Here is a 21,733-nt window from a genome sequence, read left to right on the forward strand (position 1 = left end):
GCGCCCCCCAGCGGCTTCCCCGGCACCTCGGGGTCCGGCTCCCCGGGCCAGTGTCGCCCCGCCCTGCAGCCCACAGCCTCCCCCTCCAGCCCCCGTCGCAGGAGCTGTCAAGCCCGCGGCAGCTGAACCAGCCCCCGAGCTCCCGCGTCTCCTCTCCTTCCTTTGTGTGCGCGCGAGCGGAGTTGGGGAGGAGGGAGAAGGGGGAGGTCGCTCTGTCTGTCTGTCTCCCGCCGCCTTTGCCCGGGCAGCTTGAAGTGCCGCCGGGGAGGCGGGAGCCGGGGGGAGGGTGCGGGGAGCCGGCGGGGCGTCTCGGGGCCGCCCGGGCGCCCTGGTCCCAGCCGCGCGCTGGGGAGCGCGCACCGCAGCTGGGGCTCAGCTGGAGGCACGATTCGTCTGGTTCGGCCGCCCCTCGGCCTCCCTCCGCTCCCACCTACCCTCGACACTCGCAGAAAAGCGTGCGAAGGCGCCGAGAGTGACGGAAACCACAAATAAATAGCGGCGGCAGCAGCGCGTCATCTGGCGGAGCAGGAAGTGCAGGCAGAGTCCGGAGGCTGGTGCTTTCTGCGCGTCCCCAGGACTTTGCCATGGGCTGGGGGCCGCGGAGGCTGCGAGCTGCCGGGCCAGGACAGCGGCGGCGGCGTCCGCACCGCGGCTGAGCGAGCAGCGTCGCGCGGGGCGCGCGGAGATGGCAGCGTCCAGCAACTCCAGCCTGTCCGGCTCCTCGGTGTCCTCCGGTGAGTTTCAGCCCGTCGGGCGCGATTGCCCCGCTGGGTCTGTCGCCCGCTGCCCTCGCCCCGCACTCTGGGATGGAGAGAGCCTACCTGTGGCCGTCTTGCCCGCTCTCCCGGGGTGAGGGCAGGCGGCCGGTGTGACACTTGTTTGGCTGGCCAGCACCCTCGGTGCCCACAGCACCTCCGCGCCTGGCGTCTGACAGCGCAGAGGTGGGGGAGCGGGGCGCCCTTAGTGTGCAGACGCGGGGGTTCTGGAGATTTGGGGAGCAGCAGGCGAGAAGCGAACCGGGTAGGGGCGGGCTCGCACTTTCTGGCGCCGCTGGAACCCGGGCTGGCGGGGCGGGGAAGGTTAGGGTGACGCTGGGCGCCCCAACCCGCTAGCTCTGGGGTGCCCGCTCCGCGGGATGTCCACATTCAAGGCAGTGGGGAGCAAACCCTCGCTTCTCGCAGACTTGATTTTCTTTGTTTGTTTCAGAAATTAGCTCCGTGGAGACCCACGCTTGGGGTATGGGTTTGAGATAGAGGTAATTCTCTCTGGTTCTGATCGAAGCGAGTTAGGGGACGCGAGGTCGAGCCAGCCTTTGACAATTTGCCCGTTTGCAAGTGTGTGTGTGTGTGTGTGTGTGTGTGTGATTTTCCTCTGTGGCCTCTTGGAATATGTTCTGTGATTTTACTTTCCAGGCATACATATTTTTTTTTTCAAGTGCGGCCGAGGAAGGAAGGGCTTCTTTCAGCTTTTCTACGTTGAACAGCGGGACTAATTGAAGAGAACAAATTGCTAATGAATCTGAAGGAGTAGGAATCAATAGAAGCAGACCCACTGGATTCTGAGTATGACAGGTTTCTAATCAGGATGATGCATTAGGTAGAATTCTTCTACTTCGCTAGTCATTGAAAACTTTAATGACAAACCCTAAAGGGTTAGCTGATAAGACATTTAGTGTAGTTTACAGCATTCATGGGTCAAGAAGGTCTTGAAGTCCTAATGGAAATGCTTAATATATCAATATTGTATTAATTCCTATTGTGTGTGTGTTTTAAATTATTACCCAAAAATTAAACTCACAAGAAGAAACACTTTGTTGGAGGCATTGGACAGCAAGCCAAGCATTAAGGAACCATATCTCTAGATGTGTGACTAATTAAATCATAAATGCAAGGTGATTTGACTAAGGTGCAGTTGTGACGTGGAACAAGGTGATCACTTGAAAGCCATTTATTATCTTTTTTGGCAGGTTTTAGTTCCAGGGAAATAGCACTTCCTTTCTTGATCACTGCCAACTAATGAAAAGCACAGTGTTGTTATGTGTACGATGTAGTTGAAGTTTCTGGTAGTAGCAACCAATGGGGCAGAACAGTCATATCTTATTAAGAGCAGCAACAAGTTGACCGCCTGTGGTTTTAATTCTGAGAACTCAGCAAATGCTACAGTTTATTTTTAGTACCCCCAAACCACTGCTGCTGCTTTTCAGTTCATTTTGGTTGACTAACATTGAATTTAAAACACAGTGATGTTAGCTTATGATTAGCATATGGTTATCCCTCTCCGAAAATGGCCCACAAGAAAATGAACTGGTGGGGGAGAGGTGACGAAGGGAAAGAAGAAAGGATAAAGGACAATAAGGCAGTGTTATCACATGATTTACTGAAGGTATAAATTACAGATGCTGTGGCATCTGAATTTTCAGATCTTGATGAAAGATCTCCTTAAGCTTAAGGAATGTTATTGAAAAACCTAACTCAGCCTTAGGAAGAATACATGGGTTTGAAGCAGCACAGTATAAGCTTTAGATGATGTTAATTGCTTTGTAGATAGAATAGAGATGCTTGTGATGGTTCTTTTTTCTGCTTTAGTTACCACTGTTTTAAATCCTAATGGAAACTGGAAAATTTTGCGAAAGCTTAAATTCAAAAAGTGGGCAGAGGTATATTTTTTGGTATGACTCAACCATGGGCCATGAGCTTATATTGGCTAATTCACCAATTAATCAGGCACTTTGTCTTGAAAAATTTGAGAGCCAGCATTCTCTTTTTAAGCTCACCATCGTGTGGATCATGAATAATTCAGGTGACACAAGCAATTCACACCTGTGGGAGGTGTTGGGCAGGAAAGAATAGAGCCTGTTTGTGGTGGCAGCTGGGTTCTCTCAGGCAAAGGCCAGAGTCTGAAAAATTAGGACACTCCATCAATCTATTAATCACCGTTTTGGAGGGCCTACTATGTGCCAGGCAGTAAGTTATAAGCATCAGATTCAAGGAGGTTAAGTGAGGAAGATAATTTAAAGGATTTCTTCAAGTTCTGGGATTATTGTCCTTGAGTTTGGCTCCAGCAGTGGGTAACTTGGGGTAAGTTATTTAACTTCTCCAAGCCTCAATTTCCTCATCGATAAATGAGACTGATGCTAACAACAGGAACTACTTCATAAGAATGTCATGGGGATTAAGTGAGATAACGTGTATAGAGCGTTTAGCACAGGGTGTGGCACTAAATAAGTGCTTGGTGTGAATAAAGTTTGTTCCTTGGAGGAATGAAAAAGAAAGCTCTCACTGACTCAGACTTTAGGTACAGAAATAAGTCCAACACACATCAAGTCTGCCTCTTACCTTGCATGTTAAGTTTGGTCTTGCGGTTTGAGCTCCATTAAACAAGCATTTATTAAGTTTCTTTTAGGTTTCAGGCATAATCCCAAGTGTATGGAATAGAAAAATGCGTCAAGATCCTTTTCCTCTCCATCCAGCAGCAGAGATGGACAAGCAAATAGCAATCTATTTTCCATTTTGATAAAATAAATTATGGGGAGGAGAGTGCAGGGAAGAGAGTGATGACCTCAGTTGTGAGGGGTCAGTAGGGGTGACATATGAGTTGAGCCTTGAAGGATGAGTGGAATGTTTTCAAAAAGCAGAGCGCGGGAAAGGCATTTCAGGAAGAGGTAAGATCTTAGGCAAAGACCTGGAGATAGGGAAGTTCATTGCCTAATTTTCAACTCCCTCCTTAGGGCTATTGACCTGTTTTCTTGGTGGTTCCTCTTTTCTGGACAGTTTCTTTCTGCTCAGGTAGCAATGGGTTTAGTGGCACAGCTCTCCAGTACCTTAGGACATACTTGGGCAATTGAGCACTGAGAAAGGAATGGTTGATTCTGTAGGGTCCAGGATATGGAGAGGTGAACTTGAATAGAATACCATGGGTTAAACCTCTCTTAGAGGAATAGCCTCTATTTCTGGGAGGTTTAGGTTTGGATGGATTTGTGTGAAGAGTAAAAATCTAATAATTTACTCATATTAAGCTCAAAATTATCTGATTTTCCTGAGAATATGTTCTTACCTGCTGTTGTTGGACCACATTACCCAAGCATCTCATTTACTCTACATTACCAGCTGAGTCACAACAGATGAAATAATCAGGTTAAAATTAATTTTTAAATACATTTTCTGAGAACTCTTTAGAAATGTGTTTCTGAAATATTCAATTATGTGTAAAAGAAATTGCTTTGGGGCTTCCCTGGTGGCGCAGTGGTTGAGAGTCCGCCTGCCGATGCAGGGGACACGGGTTCATGCCCCGGTCCGGGAGGATCCCACATGCTGCGGAGCGGCTGGGCCCGTGAGCCATGGCCGCTGAGCCTGTGCGTCCGGAGCCTGTGCTCCACAACGGGAGAGGCCACAACAGTGAGAAGCCCGCATACCACAAAAAAAAAAAGAAAAAAGGAAAGAAATTGCTTTGCCTTTGTTTTAATGATAACTGCTGGTGATTAAATTTCACAGGCACCTAGGTTGGCAGGAAGGTTTGATTACCTGTTTTATTTTAAATCAGGGGGAAAAAAATCCCTATCCTTAAGTTTTTAATCTAGCCTGTGGTACTTGATTATATTCTGAAATAAACAGTGGTTGACTTGCAAAGTACTTCTCTTAATAGTCATGAATTAGATTTGCTTTTATAATTGAAATAAGAACTTTTTGCATATTAGTCATGTGATCACCAAATGGGTAATTTCATAAAGTAACGAAAAAAATCAACTCAAGTAAAGTAATAGATAAAGAAGCTATGAGATGTTTTCCAGTAACTGAACAAAGTAAAAAATTAAATAATAAAGGGACTCCTGGGATAAGAAGTTGTTAAGATTTTGAAAACATAAACACACTGTATTATAGAAATAATATTGACAGGGACTTTTGAAATTAAAATGCAAATAGAAAAAGATAAAAATCAGTGTTATGTGCAGAGTCATTGAAACCGTAATTGGGAAAAGAACATTCCTGAATGGATTGAGGGATTTATTTTTCCAGATTCTATACAACAGTAATTGTGTGCCAGGTAAGTAATGCCATTTTCTGCTGTCAAACTGGTGTTGATCCTAGAAATGATAAATAGGAATTTTCATTACTTGTTATTGGCGAGTCACAACCAGCGGCATATACAAATCTTTCACATTCCTAGATGCAGAAGGCAAAATTGAACTACAGTAATGCTGCCAAGACTTATATACGTGTAATTAGAAACTCCATGGATCCAATACTACAAAACAGGGTATCTTTGTTGAAACAGACATTCACACTGAGAAGTCTTCTAGTCCTTTAGACTTCAGAAACATTCAATTACGTGTAAGCAAAATAGCTGTACCTTTGTTTTAGTGATAACTGCTGGCAGTTTAATTTCAGTCACCTAGAACGGCAGGAAGATTTGATCACCTTTATTTGAAATCGTGTGCACAAAAAAATTGCGATTTCAGAAACATTGCAAATATTTTTAAAATCACAATCTAAAAGTCAATCCCCTGAGAGAAATCATTCACTCAGTTGAAGAATATTGTTTTTTGCTGTTTTTCTGGTGACCTTTCCACAGCTTATTTTAACTTATTAGATTTTCACTGTACTTTGTGGTACCTGAGATGAACTCAGTGATATAAAATCTGAGAGAAAAGGAGGCTCTTCTTAAGCATGACAGCTTGTTTGCAGTGTTTGACAAAGGCCCACTGATTTGTGTACTTTTGTTAAAACTCCAGATGCCCCCCCCACTCCCACTAACCCTATGAAGAGTTTTGAATGACCTTGACATTTGTTCAACTTTTGGGGGATGCAAACCCCAGGTATTTTCTGAGGCCAGTCTCTGTGGGGTTTAACTGAACAATGTGTTCTTTGCACTGCCTCCTGGGGCTTGGCCTGAGTGTCAGTCCTGCTGAGGGCCTTCTGCTGCTCTGCAGGGTCTCCTGTTTTCACATAATGGTGAAAATAACCGGACATTAGGATTGGAAAACCTATACATGAGCAGTGTCATCTTGGTATGGTTTGGGAAAGCGTTTTCTGCCGGAAGGTTAAGATTCCTGCCAAGATAGTTAGATATAAAGAAAGAGAAAGGAACTGAGTGATAGACATAAGATTAATAGCACCATTCACCCATGATTTATCTTTTATGAATGTATTCACATTTCATGACTCCTAAAATATGTCATTGAATTTTCAAAATGAATGGTTGGCTTGCCTCTCTCTCTGTCTCTTTCTTTCTTTCTCCCTTTTGGTTTTCTCATCAGTTATTATGTTGGTCACATTTCTATTTAGAGATGTTTTCAGAAACCCTGCCTTTGGTCTACTTTACTGTTAATAGTTTCCTAGTCCTCCAAGCACCTTGCTGCTTCTCCTTCCACTTGCTCAGTGGGAAAGGCAGCTACTGGTCTCACGTGGATTCTGGTCAGAGCATCAAGATGGACACCTCCATCTCTGGTGCAGGCTGGTGGGTGTGACAGAACACACTCATGTGTCTCAAAGTTACAAACGAAAGCAGAGGTTTATATAAAGTTTCCATGGCTAGAGGAAAACCCAGTTGGAATGTGCTGAACCCACATGCAGTCTGCTCTGCCAGGGGACCCGTGTGGCTGTCCACTGGGGTCTGAGGCTGAAGATGGCATGTGTGCACTGGGGGAGAGCCATCCACTAGCTGCTTGTGCAAATAACCTGCTTCTTCCCTCATTTATTACTAATTGAACACCATTGTGGGGACCAGTCTTCTAATATAGTCTTTAGAGTATGGCCTAATGACAACATGGCCTTGCTTCAGCAGTTTGGCCTGTCAAAGTCACCCAACTTCAGCCCATTCACAGTATCACCTCCACAGTTTAAAGTGTTATTTTCAATCATCCAATGTCTTAGTTCCCATAGACATTCTCTAAGAAAGGTGTTCAATTAATAACCTTATTTAAAATGTCATCATCACCTCAGGTCAGAGGGGACATTGATCAGATTCCTGGAATTGAGATATCGCCCACTCACTATGCAGGCCGCCAATCACCCCATGCCTTTGGTGGGCCTGTGGAGGAGAGCATTTTGTCGAGGAGAGAGGCTAGATGCCAGTTGCCTGGCATAATCAAATAGATCTGAATTGATACAGCTACTATGGAGAACAATATGGAGGTTTCTTAAAAAACTAAAAATAGAATTACCATATGACCCAACAATCCCACTACTGGGCATATACCCTGAGAAAACCATAATTCAAAAAGACACATGCACCCCAATGTTCATTGCAGCACTATTTACAATAACCAGGTCATGGAAGCAACCTAAATGTCCATCAACAGATGAAAGGATAAAGAAGATGTGGTGTGTATATATATATATATATATATATATATATATATATATATATATATATATATATATAATGGAATAATACTAACTCATGAAAAGGACCGAAATTGGGTCATTTGTAGAGATGTGGAAGGAGTCTGTCATACAGAGTGAAGTAAGTCAGAAAGAGAGAAATCAATATCATATATTAATGCATACATGTGGAATTTAGAAAAATGATACTGAATAACCTATTTGCAGGGCAGGAATAGAGACGCAGATGTAGAGAATGGATGGGTGGACATGGGGGAAGGGGAGGGTGGGATGAATTGGGAGATTAGGATTGACATATATACACTACAATGTATAAAGTAGATAGCTAGTGGGAACCTGCTATATAGCACAGGGAGCTCAGCTCTGTGCTCTGTGATGACCTAGATGGGTGGGATGAGGGGTGGGTGGGAGGGAGGTCCAAGAGGGAGGGGATATATGTATACATATAGCTGATTCACTTTTTTGTACAGCAGAAACTAACACAACATTGTAAAGCAATTATACTCCAATGTAAAAAAAAAAAAAAAAAGAATCAAATAGATCTGGAGAAACAGTCTGCTTCCTTGAGCTGGGGAGAGATCCCACCTTCTGAAATGTGTCTTCGTTAGATGTTGTAGGAAGAGCCATAAATGTGGAATCAGAAGATTCCGGACATTTAAACCTTTAACCAGGATATTTAAACCCTTAGCCAGGGCACCTACATCTTTTACCAAAGCCCTTAAATCCTCTGTCAGAGCCCTTAAGCCCTTAACCAGGACCCTTAAACCATTAACCAAGGCCCTTGAACCCTTTACCAAGGCTCCTCAACCCTTAACATAGGCACTTTAACCAGATACTTAACGAAAGCAACTATCTAGCTATGTGGTCTTTGGTGAAGTTAGCCCCTCTGAACCTTAAATGCCTCGCTGCAAACTGCAGTTGTGAGAGTCTGTTTCTGGAGCTGAGATGAGCATCGACAGAGGTGATAGAAGCATCCCCTCTACAGACCTGGCCAGCACGCCTGCTTATTAGAGGCCAGTTCTCTTTTCCCTGTCTCCTTCCCTTAATATCTCTGAGCCTCAGTTCTCTTGGCTGTAAACCAGAAATAGTGATATCTGACAAATTTATCCCATGGGGTTGTCATTCCTGAAGTACTGTTTGGGAAAATGCGTAGTAAACTGTAAAAGCAACTAACACTACTGAATGGCTGCTAAGTGTCATTCTGTTTACATTATCTCACACAATTTTCGCAATATTTCTCTGAGGCAGACATTATATCACATTTTGTAAACAAAGAAATAGGTTCAGAGAGGGATGGGGCTTGGATTTGAGGTGATAGGATTAGAGCAAAGTCTTCCTAATTTCAAAGATCATGCTTTTCCCTCTTGAAACATAAGGGGTTGGTTCATTTCTATCTATTTACAAAGTTGCTGACATTAGAGTTTACCGCTGAAATCCATGCTCATGGTTGACAGAGAAAATATAGTTACATACTTGTGCTTTATTTTGTTGCCCTCAGTAGTTAGCCAGACCCTCACCTCAGTCTGACCAAAGCTTATTCTCACCAGCAATACGAACTGGGAGGTGTTATCACGTCATTACTCTTCAGAGTGAACACCCAGGATATTAGACTTGTGAGTATCTATACTTGAGAATAGTCTTGCAAGGTGAAGGGTATATAGGTATCCATTGTACTATTCTTGCATCTTTTCTAAAGGTTTGAAAATTTTCTCAGTGAAAGAAAAAAATTAGGCAAAAAAAGAAAAGTACTACTTAGCATTCAGTTGATTTTCTTCACTGGCATTTCAAAAGCGTTCCATTTTGTGTGAGCATATCAAGTCCTGTTATCATCTCATGAAACTCCCAGATTCTGAATCCTCAGGCAGCAGAATGTCTATTTCTTAGCTTATATCTTAAGTGAAAGCATAAAGGAGCTGAAATTACAGAAGCAGGTCAGGCAGAACACACGCAACAATTTCTGCCTGAGAATTGTTGGTTTTTTTCTCCCGACCTGGATTGACCTGACTTTTCACTGTAGGTTTGGACCAAAGAGGGGCCTTGGAGGTTGTTTAGAAGATGCCAGCATAGTATAAGCAAGAGAATCAGGGTCCAAAGAACTCCAGGAACTGCCCAGTGCCGCTCACCTAGTTAGTGGTGGGGCTAGAGCTGAACTGTAGTCTAGGACCCACGTTTCCAGAACATCATTCTCCATCCTCCTTCCTGGCTCATCCTAAAGAGTAGTTATCATCCTTAGAGAACTTCTCGTAGATGTTTTTTCTGTCTGGCTTCATACAGGCTGTTCTATTTAATTATTTAATATTTTCAACAAAGAGGTCATAAAGCGCTTTGTATGTTAGATGGGCCTTAGAACTCAAGGCTGTTGTGTCAACAGAGACAGAGACTTAAGTGATCTGGTGTCTGCCCTAACTATATATAGCTATGCTGTCCAATATGGTAACCACTAGACACATGTAGCTATTTAAATTTAAATTAAAAACATTCATTTCCTCAGTTGTAGTAGGCACATTTCAAGGGCTTAGTAGTACATATGGTACTACTGTGGTAGCTAGTGGCTACCATATTAGGCCACGCAGAAATAGAACATTTCCACCATTCTGCAAAAGATTCTGTTGGGCAGCACTTGTAGACAGGGTATGAAGTTCTAAGACAGGGACTTTACTAATGTAAAATTAATTAGCTAAGGATAGAAAATTTGATAAAATGTTCACCCATTCTTGTGTTTGCTCCTTGTGCTGCTTGGGTTGGATTTTACTAATTCTGCAAATTGGCTTTTCATAAGTAATTTTTTCATAACTTTGAGGCAAACTGTGGAATGACAGCTAGAATATAATGTTGGGAAGAGTAATTAAAATGTTGATAAACACTGCTAGTCCTGAAGTTTGATTCAAGCTTTTTAAAAAATGGTCTGTAGTTTCCTTAATGGCAGCTCCATTTCTTTTTGAAATAAACCCACAGTGAGTTGTAATTTCACCCTCCAAGAGGAAAAAATGCCATATCCAGAAGAAGTTTGGATCTTATAACTGCATTTCTTCCCCAAAATTATAAATAAAATAGGGAAATTGTGAATGTGTGGACTGAGGTTGCTAGTGGCATATCTAAGCTATGCTATTTAAGAGAGATTTTCTGCCAACTTGGCCATCAGCAAACCATTTGCCTAGAAGTATTTTGCTTCTGCAAAAGCCCACATACAGGGCAAAGAAAATGCACTGGTTTTTGGAAAATAAAGTTAGCTTTTGGAATTTTCAGCACATTTAATTGGGGGGAAATGTGTGCATGTAAGATGCAGGAACATGACAGTTCCTACGAAAAGGAAGCTGCCCTCCTCCTTGAACTTCTGTTACCATCTTCAAGTGGAACAAAAAAATGGAAAGGTGGAGGGTATCTTTCAAGTGTCAAGCAGCTGTCAAGGGAGAGGTGGATGTTGAGGCCAGTGGCCTCAGAAACCACACTAGCCAGAAGCCTGTGGCATGAATGCTTGTTGTTTATTGATATGATTCAGATCACAAATTTCAGGCAGTATGAATCACAGAATCACTTGGGTGATAACCTTACATAGTTCTTTTCTCTTCAGAGGCCCAGTACCTAGATTTCATCATGCCCCATCACTGCCCTGAGGACTACCCTCAGTCCTGGCTGAACACTATCTTCTTCAAGGAAAGGAAACCTAGCACTTCTTAGTTATTTCACATAATGCCACTCTAACAATGTAAAGTGCTTTTTTCTTAAATAATTTTGTTTCCAAGGAATAAACCTGAGAAAGATCAATTTTGGGGGCAGCAAGTAAGCAGGAAGCAGGGAGCATGGTTTTGGGGGTAAATCTTCTGCAGCATCTACTAGAGTGTGAGGGCTGCAACACTGACCTGTAAGGGTCTTCTCAAGACCTATACCTGCACTGTCCAATATGGTAGCCACCTGGGCAACTTAGCCCTTGAAATGTGGCTAGTCTGAGATGGTCTGCAAGCTAAAATACACACCAGAATTGAAGACTTCGTACAAAACAAAAAGAATGTAAAATGTCTCATGAATAACTTTGTTATATTATATTTTGAAATGATAACATTTTTTGGATATTAGGTTAAAAGAAAACATATTTTAAGAAACTTATTTAAAAATGTTTAAAGTAGCTGCCAGAATATTTAAAATTACATATGTGGCTCACATTATATTTGGATTAGACAGCACTGGTCTGGACAACTCCAGTGAGAATGTTCTAGCCTTTCTCACAGAATCCCTGCTGCTTGGCTCAGTGGCTCTCATGGTTGCCGTCCTGTCCACTTTCCAAGCCAGAAACTTACCCTCCCTCCCAACCCCCAGGTCCAGTTCAGCCCTGATTCTTAAGTCTCTGTTTTGGATTAGTCTCAGACACTGAGAGACATCCTTCATTTTTCTGGGTCTGTACAGTGACTTTGAAATGAAATACTATAGAGAGGGACAAACTGGGAGTTTCATCAGATTCTTGTTTATATAGGTTTTGTGCTTTGTTTTTTTTTTGGTTTTTGCTTCACGATAGTTCTAGACTTTACATATTTACTTGTGAGTTTTATGTATACCCCTCTTTCCAAAGAAAGCCTGCCGTGCGATAATGCTATGAAGTTGGAAAGAGAAGCTGAGAGAATAAGGAACACATTTTCTCTTGACCTGAAGCTTCTTGCCATGAGTATGCATATGTGTATACACGCATGTACATGCGTGGTATATGTCTGTATGTGTGTGTTTATGTGTATATGTATACACAGAAAGCCAAAGTGGATTGCGTTTCAAACAAAAGTTATTTCCCACCAAATGTATGTTAATATCAAGGGAAGTGAAAAGTCAAGCCTAGCATTACTTTCGGTAATGAAAAAATTCACTTGGGATTTTGCTAATGATGTGTAGATATTAATACACATAATTTGGCTGCCTAACATTGATTTAAGTTGCTCATTCAAATTCATTTTATTACAGAAAAATTAGCCATTTTGTTCTACAGTGTTTGTCCCTGCAGACAGTGAGACTGTAAAACCGTGTTTATTGGGTAAATACTATTTTGCTGACTTTCACATGCAAAGAGAGCATTATGATGTCTCCTTCAGGAAGTGCTGTGAGCAGTTAAGTTCTCGTTGGGGGTCTGGTGAGTTCAATCAGGTGTCCTCTGGTTATCTCCCTCGTGATCCATATCTAGGGTTGAAGGTACTGTCAGTAACCTGGGCACAGAGGGGTTTTTTTTCTTATGTGATGTGCCTGAGGGTTGAACTTTGTCCCTGTGAGAGCCCTATGCTTGTTTTAAGCGACCAAACTAACCCACGTGCTTTTATTTCTTTTTTTTTTTTTTTTAAAGCAAATGTGAGTTCTTCCTCAGAGGAAAAAGCAATTGACAGTGGCTTTGTCAACTCTCTTGAAATAATATCAGGTTCAGATTAGGAGCATAACCACAGCAAATCCTAGGGAATTATGAACGGAAGACATGATTTGGAACTAGACAATGTAATTTGTCACAAGAACATAATAATTGCCACCGTACTTATTTGGTTCTATATTCTAACCCCAGGAATAACATTAAGGGGTATTTTGTAAAAATGCACAGCAGTCTTTCAGGGAAGAGATGCCCTGCAGATATCTTATTTTTCATAAATAACTGAGTGTAAATCTGTCATTCAGGAATTCATGTAAACATGTTTCTGAGAGCATATGTAGCTCTAGCTTGTGCTTCTTCTTGTAGTAATGAGTTCCATCCATTTTCTGTCCTCAGAGTGGACTTATATTTCTTTTTATTGCTTTGAATGTAACTCTCTGAAACTTATTTTTAACATCCATTCCTGGCTTTGTAAATAAATGTGGGTTCATTTGAACCCTGGACTTCAAGGGTGATGTGTCATGTATCACGTGCTGTGAAGTTGGGGATCTGGCCCAAACACTAGCACCAACGGCTGTGTTAACTTGGCCCCCTCTGAATTTCCATTTTCTCATCCATGAAATGGGCTAATAATACCTGTTGTGAGAATCAAATGGGAATATGTTTGTGAAAGAAACTTGAAAATTGAAAATTTGTGAACAAAATGTAAAAGTCTCTGGTCTCATGAAGTTCCCATTCTAATAGATGCTCCATAGATTTCTTTCCTGGGTGATAAGTTGATGATGCAGAGTTCATGATCATCTAATATAACTGGAAAAATCTCTTCTAAATGTATTATTTTGCTCTTCTTCAACAACCTTTCAAAATCTTGAAGCGTAATCCCACCAGTTTAGAATTTCTCCACTCAGTGTGAGACTTCACTGTGCATCCCATATTCCCGTAAACATTTGAAATGAGCCTGGACAAATCTCTCATCCAAAGGCACATCACTGTTTATACTTTCCAATCCAGAGGAGTGGCTCTTTTATAAATCAAATTTGATGTAATAATTAATATATGCAAATGAATATCTGTAATAGACATGCAAGTTACAAAGCACAGCAAGGTAACTCACATAAGGAGAGCTACCACCCAACCTAAAACACTTTGTTCCCTTGCATCTTCCTGGGTTCTCTTCTCCCTTCTCCCTTCCCTCCCCCACCTTCTGTCTTCCTTTCTCTCTCTTTCTTTCTTTCTTTCTTCCCTTCCTTCCTTCCTTCTTTCTTTCTTTCTTTTTCCTTCTCTCTTTCTTTCTTAATTGGAGTATAATTGCTTTACAATGTTGTGTTAGTTTCTGCTGTACAACGAAGTGAATCAGCTATATGTATCCCTATATCCCCTCCCTCTTGGACCTCCCTCCCATCCCCCCCATCCTCCCCATCTAGGTCATCACAGAGGACTGAGCTGAGCTCCCTGTGCTATATAGCAGGTTCCCACTGGCTGTCTATTTTACACATGGTAGAGTATTTATGTCAAATCTAATCTCCCAATTCGTCCCACCCTCCCCTTCCGTGTCCTCCCTCCAGAGTAACCACTACTTTGAATTTCCTGCTTATTATTCCCTTGGTTTTCTTTCTTGAAATGATTTTATCACATATCACTAAAATACGTGCTCCGTGATGGTGGATATTTTTTGTCTGTTTTGTTCAGTCAATCCCCAGTGCCTAGAACTGTGTCTGGCATGTAGTAGGCACTCAATAACTAGTTGTTGAGTAAATGAATATGTCAGTATCCCAAGTCTATCAAAGGAATGCCGCTATAGTCCCTCTTTTATCTCTTGTAGGTAAATCAGTTCTGTAAGTGATGTAAATTCCATCACTGTTTCACATTAGCTGCGTGCCTTTAATGATTTTTAGAAAATTAGTATTTTTTAAACTGATAATACAGATTATTTGCATTTAGTTGCAATAGGAGACTCCCAGAAAAATTACATAGACTTTTCTGAACCAGGACTTCTTTTTAAACTTGATTTGTAGTTCACAAGCAGTTTTCAGGAGTGAATAGTGAACACTCAAGGAACATAAGTAGTAAAGCTAGAGTTCAACAGGGAGAGCTGTAGAGAAATTTGTTTTAAACGGATAAAATATACGTGCTACAACAAGGATGAACCTTGAAAACATTATGCTAAGTGAAAGAAGCCAGCTAAGAAAGACCACATACTGTATGATTCCACTTATGTGAAATGTCCAGAATAGGCAAATCATAGCGACAGAAAGTCGATTAGTTATTTCCTCCTGCTGGGAGGGTTGGAGGGAAACCAGAGTGACTACTAATGGGGTATGGCTTTCTTTTGGTGGTGATGAAATTGTTCTAAAATTGATTGCAATAATGGTTGCACCTGTGTGTGATTACACTAAAAGTCATTGAACTGTACACTTTTTTTTTTCTTTTTTTTCTTTTTTGTGGTACGCGGGCCTCTCACTGTTGTGGCCTCTCCCGCTGCGGAGCACAGGCTCTGGAGGCACAGGCTCCGGACGCACAGGCTCCGGACGCACAGGCTCAGCGGCCATGGCTCACAGGCCCAGCCACTCCGCGGCATGTGGGATCCTCCCAGACCAGGGCATGAACCTGTGTCCCCTGCATCGGCAGGCGGACTCCCAACCACTGCGCCACCAGGGAAGCCCTGAACTGTACACTTTTAAAGAGGTGAATTGTAGGTGTGTGAATTATATCTCAGTAAACCCGTTATTTAAAAGAGGCCAAAAAATTAATAGAGTAGGCATGAGAGGGTGAAAAGACTGGAATATACTTAAAGATCAAGTCCTTTCCAGATAGGATGCTTGTAATCATATGGGAGGCATTCACTCCAGTATTCACTGATATCTTTATCAACACATGGAGGTACCTCTCTTCTTCCCATTTTTGTTTGCACGTTCATCTTTTTCTGCTGCCAGCCTCCGATCTCCTGTAAAGGTTCCACAGAAACGTGTTCTCTGTGACTGGTTCTCAGGGTCAGCTCTGCCTGCACTAGGCAGATACCTCCTTCCCCAGTGTCCCCTAAAGGCCACGGTGTCCTCCCTCCTCTGGCTGAAAAATGAGGGACAGCAGCAGGTCTCTGCTGATGCTGGACAAAGCAATTAATGCATTTCTCATGACTAGTTAATTAGATTTTTATGCAGCTTTTCAAGCCCTGGGCACAACTCTTATGCCCTCCAAGTGGAACGGCGGTCATCTGGGAACCAAGTTTCCCACTGTGTACATGGTGCTGCTGGATGTTATCAGCGCAGTGATGCCTCTCTTCCTCTCTTCCATGCCCCACTAGATGGATGCATGTGCAAACGTTTCCAAGGGTATCATCTGTTGGCTCTTTTGTTGTTTCTAATCAAAGAGCTGACACCCTTTGGTCATGTCAGATCACAGTATTGTACTGTAAATACTTTGTTAGAAAGACTAAAATATTACATGGGTACAGCTGTCTCAGCTGTTCTGACAGTGCTTACTTTCACCCTGAACAAGTAGAGAAAAATGCATTTGATCAGATCAGATGTAAAATATGAATATTACAAATATGAAATTTTCTAGAACCACATAGAGTTCACTACAATGAATCCAATCAATAAGCATTTTAAAAAGACCTGTTGGTTTTGAGTACCAGGTTGTTGTAGAAATCCTCCTTTCCCCACAAGTTTAGAGTCTCCTAGAGCAAGATAGACTTCCTGTTGGTTGGAGGAATATCTGGCTCTGGTGGGGAGCTTACGGAGATAGAGACTGGCATCTTTGGGGAGCAGAGTCCCTGGGTCATCACTTTCATGGGCAGGCTTCAATCTTCAAAGGCTTGTGTGAATTTATACGATGACTGGCTCCCCTTCAACCTGTTCATGGCCTGTCCTCTTTCTTTCTCCCCATGGGAGAGCTAAGATGGGTACCCACACAAGATCCACATAAATACCCATTCATGGGAGTGTGAAGGCAAAGCAAGTATGGAAACGTCTTCCTTAGTTCTTTCCTTAAGATCCCATTTGCAGTATTTTCTTGGCACCCAGAGGAGGAAGTGGGTACGGGCTACAGTGGATTTGTTGTTCTGTGTCCTCCCTCGGGAAATCTGGATGCCCTGAGTCCCCTGCGACAACGTGGGCAGGGTATTGTGCCTTGTGCTGGCCTCTGCAGCTGCCCTCACGTCTCACCCCAGGTGTGGATTTTATACGTTGGTCCTCCTACTTGCTAATGTCCTTGGCCAAGCTTTCCCTAACAAAAGACACACTGTCCCTGGGACATCCTGTGCGTGTAATTTTTCTCATGCTGACACATTTCTCATGCTGACACATTTCTCATTTCTCATGCTAACGCATTCACACTTCCTAATTTCCTGACTAGAACATTCCAGGGCGTGATTATTGCATGGGTTAGGATGCTTCTGCAGAAAACCCCCAAAGAAGCGGGAGATAGGGATACTATACACTGTGGCATTCCACTCTCTCTGCTTCTCTGCAGTTCTGTGGGCTCTCCCTCTTGGTGGATGGGCTCTGTCCTCAGCTTTACTCTCCTTTTGGCGTCAAGATGACATCGGCAGTCCCTGGCATCACGTTTACAAAGAGAAAAGGGATAATATTTTCCTCCTGACTTGGTGGAAAGTAAGAACACCTGTCTCAGAAGCATTCCTCCCCCCAGCAGACTTCCCCTTGCCTCATCGGTCACAGTTTTCTCACATGCTCATATGCAAGCCAATCAGTGGCAAGAATAGGATTCCCGTGGTGCACACAGTCCAGTCATGACCCCCTTCCTGGAATGGAGATGGGGCCAGCCTCTGGAAAAGTGAGGACATCTGGAGGGAGCAGGGTTCTGTGAAGGAGGATGGAGGAACCAAAAGTGTCTGCCACAGGTATGTCAAGAATGTCTGCAGCCCTCGAAATCTCTAAGGGCACCTAGAAATACTGAGAGTTCTAAGAAACCTGGCCTCCCCCAGTCAAATGACTTATTTAGTCTAGTTGAGAACCTAATGATTAGTGAACCTATTCATTCTGTAATAATATTCAGTCCCTGACAAAAAAAAATGTATCTGCTTCCCTTCCAAGTTAAGGTGACTGACAGCTTTTACTGATGCATTGTTTTCACTTGTTAGTGCCTTATGGTTTGAAACACTTTGTTTTGTGGTTATGAGCCATTCATCAAAAAATGGATGGATTCTTCAGCTCTAATGAAAAGTAGGACAGTGAGGGTTGAAGGTTTTGATTCTCAACTGACTTTAACACCCCTGAGCCTGGTGTAAGTTGGAATTGTTTTATTAGAAATTCAGGGAATAATAGCAGCTGATTCAACCACTCCTGGTTGCTATGGTGAGGAATTTTTAAAGCTTTGATTTATGAGAAACGGTGATCATTAGCAGCTCTTTGTTTTTAAAACAGAAAGCCCCGCAAATTGTGAAGGCTTGAGTGGAATAGATGACTGGCACCTAATTGGAGAAAGAATCTCAGGTTATTTCCAAAGAAAAGAGAACAGGCAGAAGGCTTTTGGAGAGCAGATTCCTGTTTTTCATTTTTATGGCAGGCCAGAGTGTGTGAAGATCGTTGGACAAGGGGTCATGTGACCCAGGTCTATGCTAGTTCTGTCTCGGCATTTGCTTTTCATATGGCCTGGGGCCAATTACATCATCATTTTGTAAATTTCTGATGCTCATCTGTCGAATTATTAGGTCGGACCAGATCATCTCTGAGGGTCTTGAAAATTATTTTGTGACTGCCGATATCCTCTTGCCAATTTACAGTGTTCTGGTGGTGTGCTGAAGGGAACAACCCTCTGTCCTCCCACGCGTACTGCACATAGCAGTTATCACTGCCCCCATTTGCTCCTGGCACCTGGTCTGTAAGATATGAAGAATTACTGCATACCTTTCCTGCACCCACTTTTCAGTCCTTACAGTAAGCCCAGAGATATCCCAACTGTGCTCCAGGGGAATATTATACAAGCCTTTCGGAATTTCCTACACTAAGAAATATATTTTATACTACAACTCAGAACACACAGACTGTGCGCGCACAAACACACACACACACACACACACACATAATTCAGTGTGTACTTATTGAGTATTTATGATGTTCTAAGTGTTAGAAATATTATTGCAGTGAACAAAACAGACAAAAATTCTGGTCCTTATAGAGCTTCTAAATACAGAGAAGTAATAAACCAAAGAAACTATATGTAATCTGTATATTTATGAAATATATGCAACATTATTATATATAACTTATAATTTCCTTAATATATTAGAAGGTGGTAAGGTCTATGGAGAAAAATAAAGCAGGAAGGGAGATAGGAAATAGTGGGGGGTGGTGTCTGATTATTAAACTGTGTAGTCAGAGAAGGCCTTACTGAGAAGATGACATTGGTGGTGAGGGAGCCAGCATGCAGATATCTGGAGGAAGAGCATTTCGGACAGAGGGAACAGCAGTTACAGATGCCTGCATGCAGGCGTGTGCCTGATGTGTTCCAGGAACAGAAGTAATATCAATGGGTCTGGGGTGAATAAGGGGTAAATAGGACTGAGCAGAAGGGGGATGGGGCAGATCACGGTGGGCTGTACAGGCCATTGTAAGGACTTGGGCTTTTACTCTGAGATCCATTATCCCTTGGTAATCCATAAGGTTCTAGAAGAATGACATGATCTGACTTGGGTTTTAACCAAGAACCATTCTGGCTATTGTATTGAGAGTAGACTAAACATAACACTCTGTGTGTGTGAGAAGGCTCCACAAGCTGTGCTTACCCCTTCATGTGTGATGTGCTGTATTTTCTTTTCTATTGTATTCTACTTCATTCATCTAAAAACTGGTCAGCGCCCACAAATTGATTTCACTATCAGGTGGCAACTGGCAGTTTGAAAAACAGATTATAAATTGGCCTAGAGCCCCGAAGATGTAACAATTGAGCTTCCTTGCTCAAGGCATGGTTGTGGTATACATGGCACCCTATGGAAACCTCGTATTTACGCTCAATAATAGTTTTCAAGGAGCTTTTGTTCATTTTTTTAACTTACACTGAATAGCTATTTTATTAAAAGCTGATTTAAAAGTTCATCTTTTCCTACATATTCAGCAGACTTTTATTACCAATTTGTTTTTTTTTGTTTTTTTTTTTTTTTGCGGTACGCGGGCCTCTCACTGTTGTGGCCTCTCCCATTGCGGAACACAGGCTCCGGATGCGCAGGCTCAGCGGCCATGGCTCACGGGCCCAGCCACTCTGCAGCATGTGGGATCCTCCCAGACTGGGGCACGAACCCGTGTACCCTGCATCGGCAGGTGGACTCTCAACCACTGCGCCACCAGGGAAGCCCCCCAATTTGTATTTTAAATAACTTTCTTTTTATTGAAGTATAGTTGATTTACAATCCAGGTGTACAGCATAGCAATTCAGTTTTTTCTGATTATATTCTATTATAGGTTATTATAAGATATTGAATATAGTTCCCTATGCTATACAGCAAATCCTTGTTGCTTATCTATTTTATGTAGAGTGGTGTGTATCTGTTACTCTCATACTCCTAATATATTCCTCCCCTACTCCCTCTCCACTTTGGAAATAACTTTTATATAGAGCATTTTAAATATACTTAAAGTAAAGAGAAAAGTATAATGAACCAACTTGAACAATTGTAAACTCATGGTCTGGTGTCATCTAAACTCAACCCCTATAGTTCGGATCATTTTGAAGCAGGTCTCAGGCCTGGTGTTATTTCATCTGTAAAGATTTCAGTTGTTATCTTAAAAGATAAGAACTCTTTACAAAAATATGCCACATTAGTATTCTCTCACATGAGCGCGCACACAGACACAGACATGCGCGCGCACACACACACATACACGAGCAGTAATTCCCCGTTTAGTCTGGTCAGCAGTGTCTCTGTTCATTCACCTGAGGACAGAAATGCAAGTGACTTTAATGAAATGAAGCTGTGGTCATTGTGGTCATGCTTTCCTGATGCTGAAGATGGTGTTTCTGGATGCTGCCAAGCCCCTGTTGAAGAAATACTTTCTTACTTTCAAAAATGAGTCACTTCAGGGCTTCCCTGGTGGCGCAGTGGTTGAGAGTCCGCCTGCCGATGCAGGGGACACGGGTTCGTGCCCCGGTCCGGGAAGATCCCACATGCCGCGGAGCGGCTAGGCCCGTGAGCCATGGCCGCTGAGCCTGCGTATTCGGAGCCTGTGTTCCGCACCGGGAGAGGCCACAGCAGTGAGAGGCCCGCATACAGCAAAATAAAAAAAAAAAAAATGAGTCACTTCAATCCTATTCCCCTTTTATACCTTGGTTTCTTCTTAAGTGTGACCTCCTTTTCTGTGGCTCTTGACTAATCAGTAGTAAGCGCCTTGAGAGAAGGTCTTGGGTCTTATGACCCTTGTGCCACCCAGTGGCTTGATATGGCTCCCCACACACAGCAGCCATCACACTTTTGTTAATGTTCTTACTTCCTTTTCTAAATGCAGAATTGGGGTAGCCTTTCTTGGCCCTGTGGCCCATTACTCTTTTGGCCACATGTTGTAGCATCATTAACATCTGACTTTTCCAGGAAGCCTCACTTCTACCAGGATGGAAAGCTCTCTGGATCAGTATTAACTCTTTGACAGGAGACTTCAAGTTGACCTCTGTTCTTAAAGAACATTTTTTGTCCCTTCTATTCCTTGAGCTCATTATCCTCAATCAGTAGAGTGTGGTGTTTCTCTTTCTGTGATAGTGGCCCTAATCTCCACCAATTTATTGACAAAATTCTAATTTGCTATGGGTTACATTACTGGAAACATTGTCATTTCTAAATATGTGTAGTAGTCATAATTCCAGGTAGAGGTAAGTAAATATTTGTATGTTTGAGTATATGGTGTATACTAATTCAGTGTTGAGTATCCCTTATTTAACAAATTAATTACCCAAATATTTTATCTGTAAGATTGGTAAGGGAAGTGGCAATACTTCAAGCCTTATTCTTTTCATCCTTGCTTTCTCCAACCTTTTCCCCTTCTCTTTTCCATAAAAATTGAGTACATACTTGTGCCAGCCACCATGTGTGGCTCTGGGCAACACGAAGATGGGAAGC

At 42.5% G+C, this 21,733-nt stretch overlaps 1 protein-coding gene across 3 annotated transcripts in view; it reads left to right on the forward strand.

The window, feature by feature from the left end:
• The first annotated feature begins 271 nt into the window (after positions 1-271).
• CHN2 (chimerin 2) overlaps positions 272-21,733 on the forward strand; it is a 333,107-nt gene continuing 311,645 nt past the window's right edge. The window contains exon 1 of one of the 3 annotated variants that reach the window (XM_019926255.3): positions 272-734. In XM_019926255.3, coding sequence (XP_019781814.1) covers positions 686-734 — 49 coding nt within the window. In that variant the 5' untranslated portion in view covers positions 272-685. The remainder of the gene's footprint in view (positions 735-21,733) is intronic. The other 2 variants (XM_033863119.2, XM_019926262.3) reach the window with 2 other exon arrangements.

Source organism: Tursiops truncatus, chromosome 9 (assembly GCF_011762595.2).
Source record: "Tursiops truncatus isolate mTurTru1 chromosome 9, mTurTru1.mat.Y, whole genome shotgun sequence".
NCBI lineage: Eukaryota > Metazoa > Chordata > Mammalia > Artiodactyla > Delphinidae > Tursiops > Tursiops truncatus.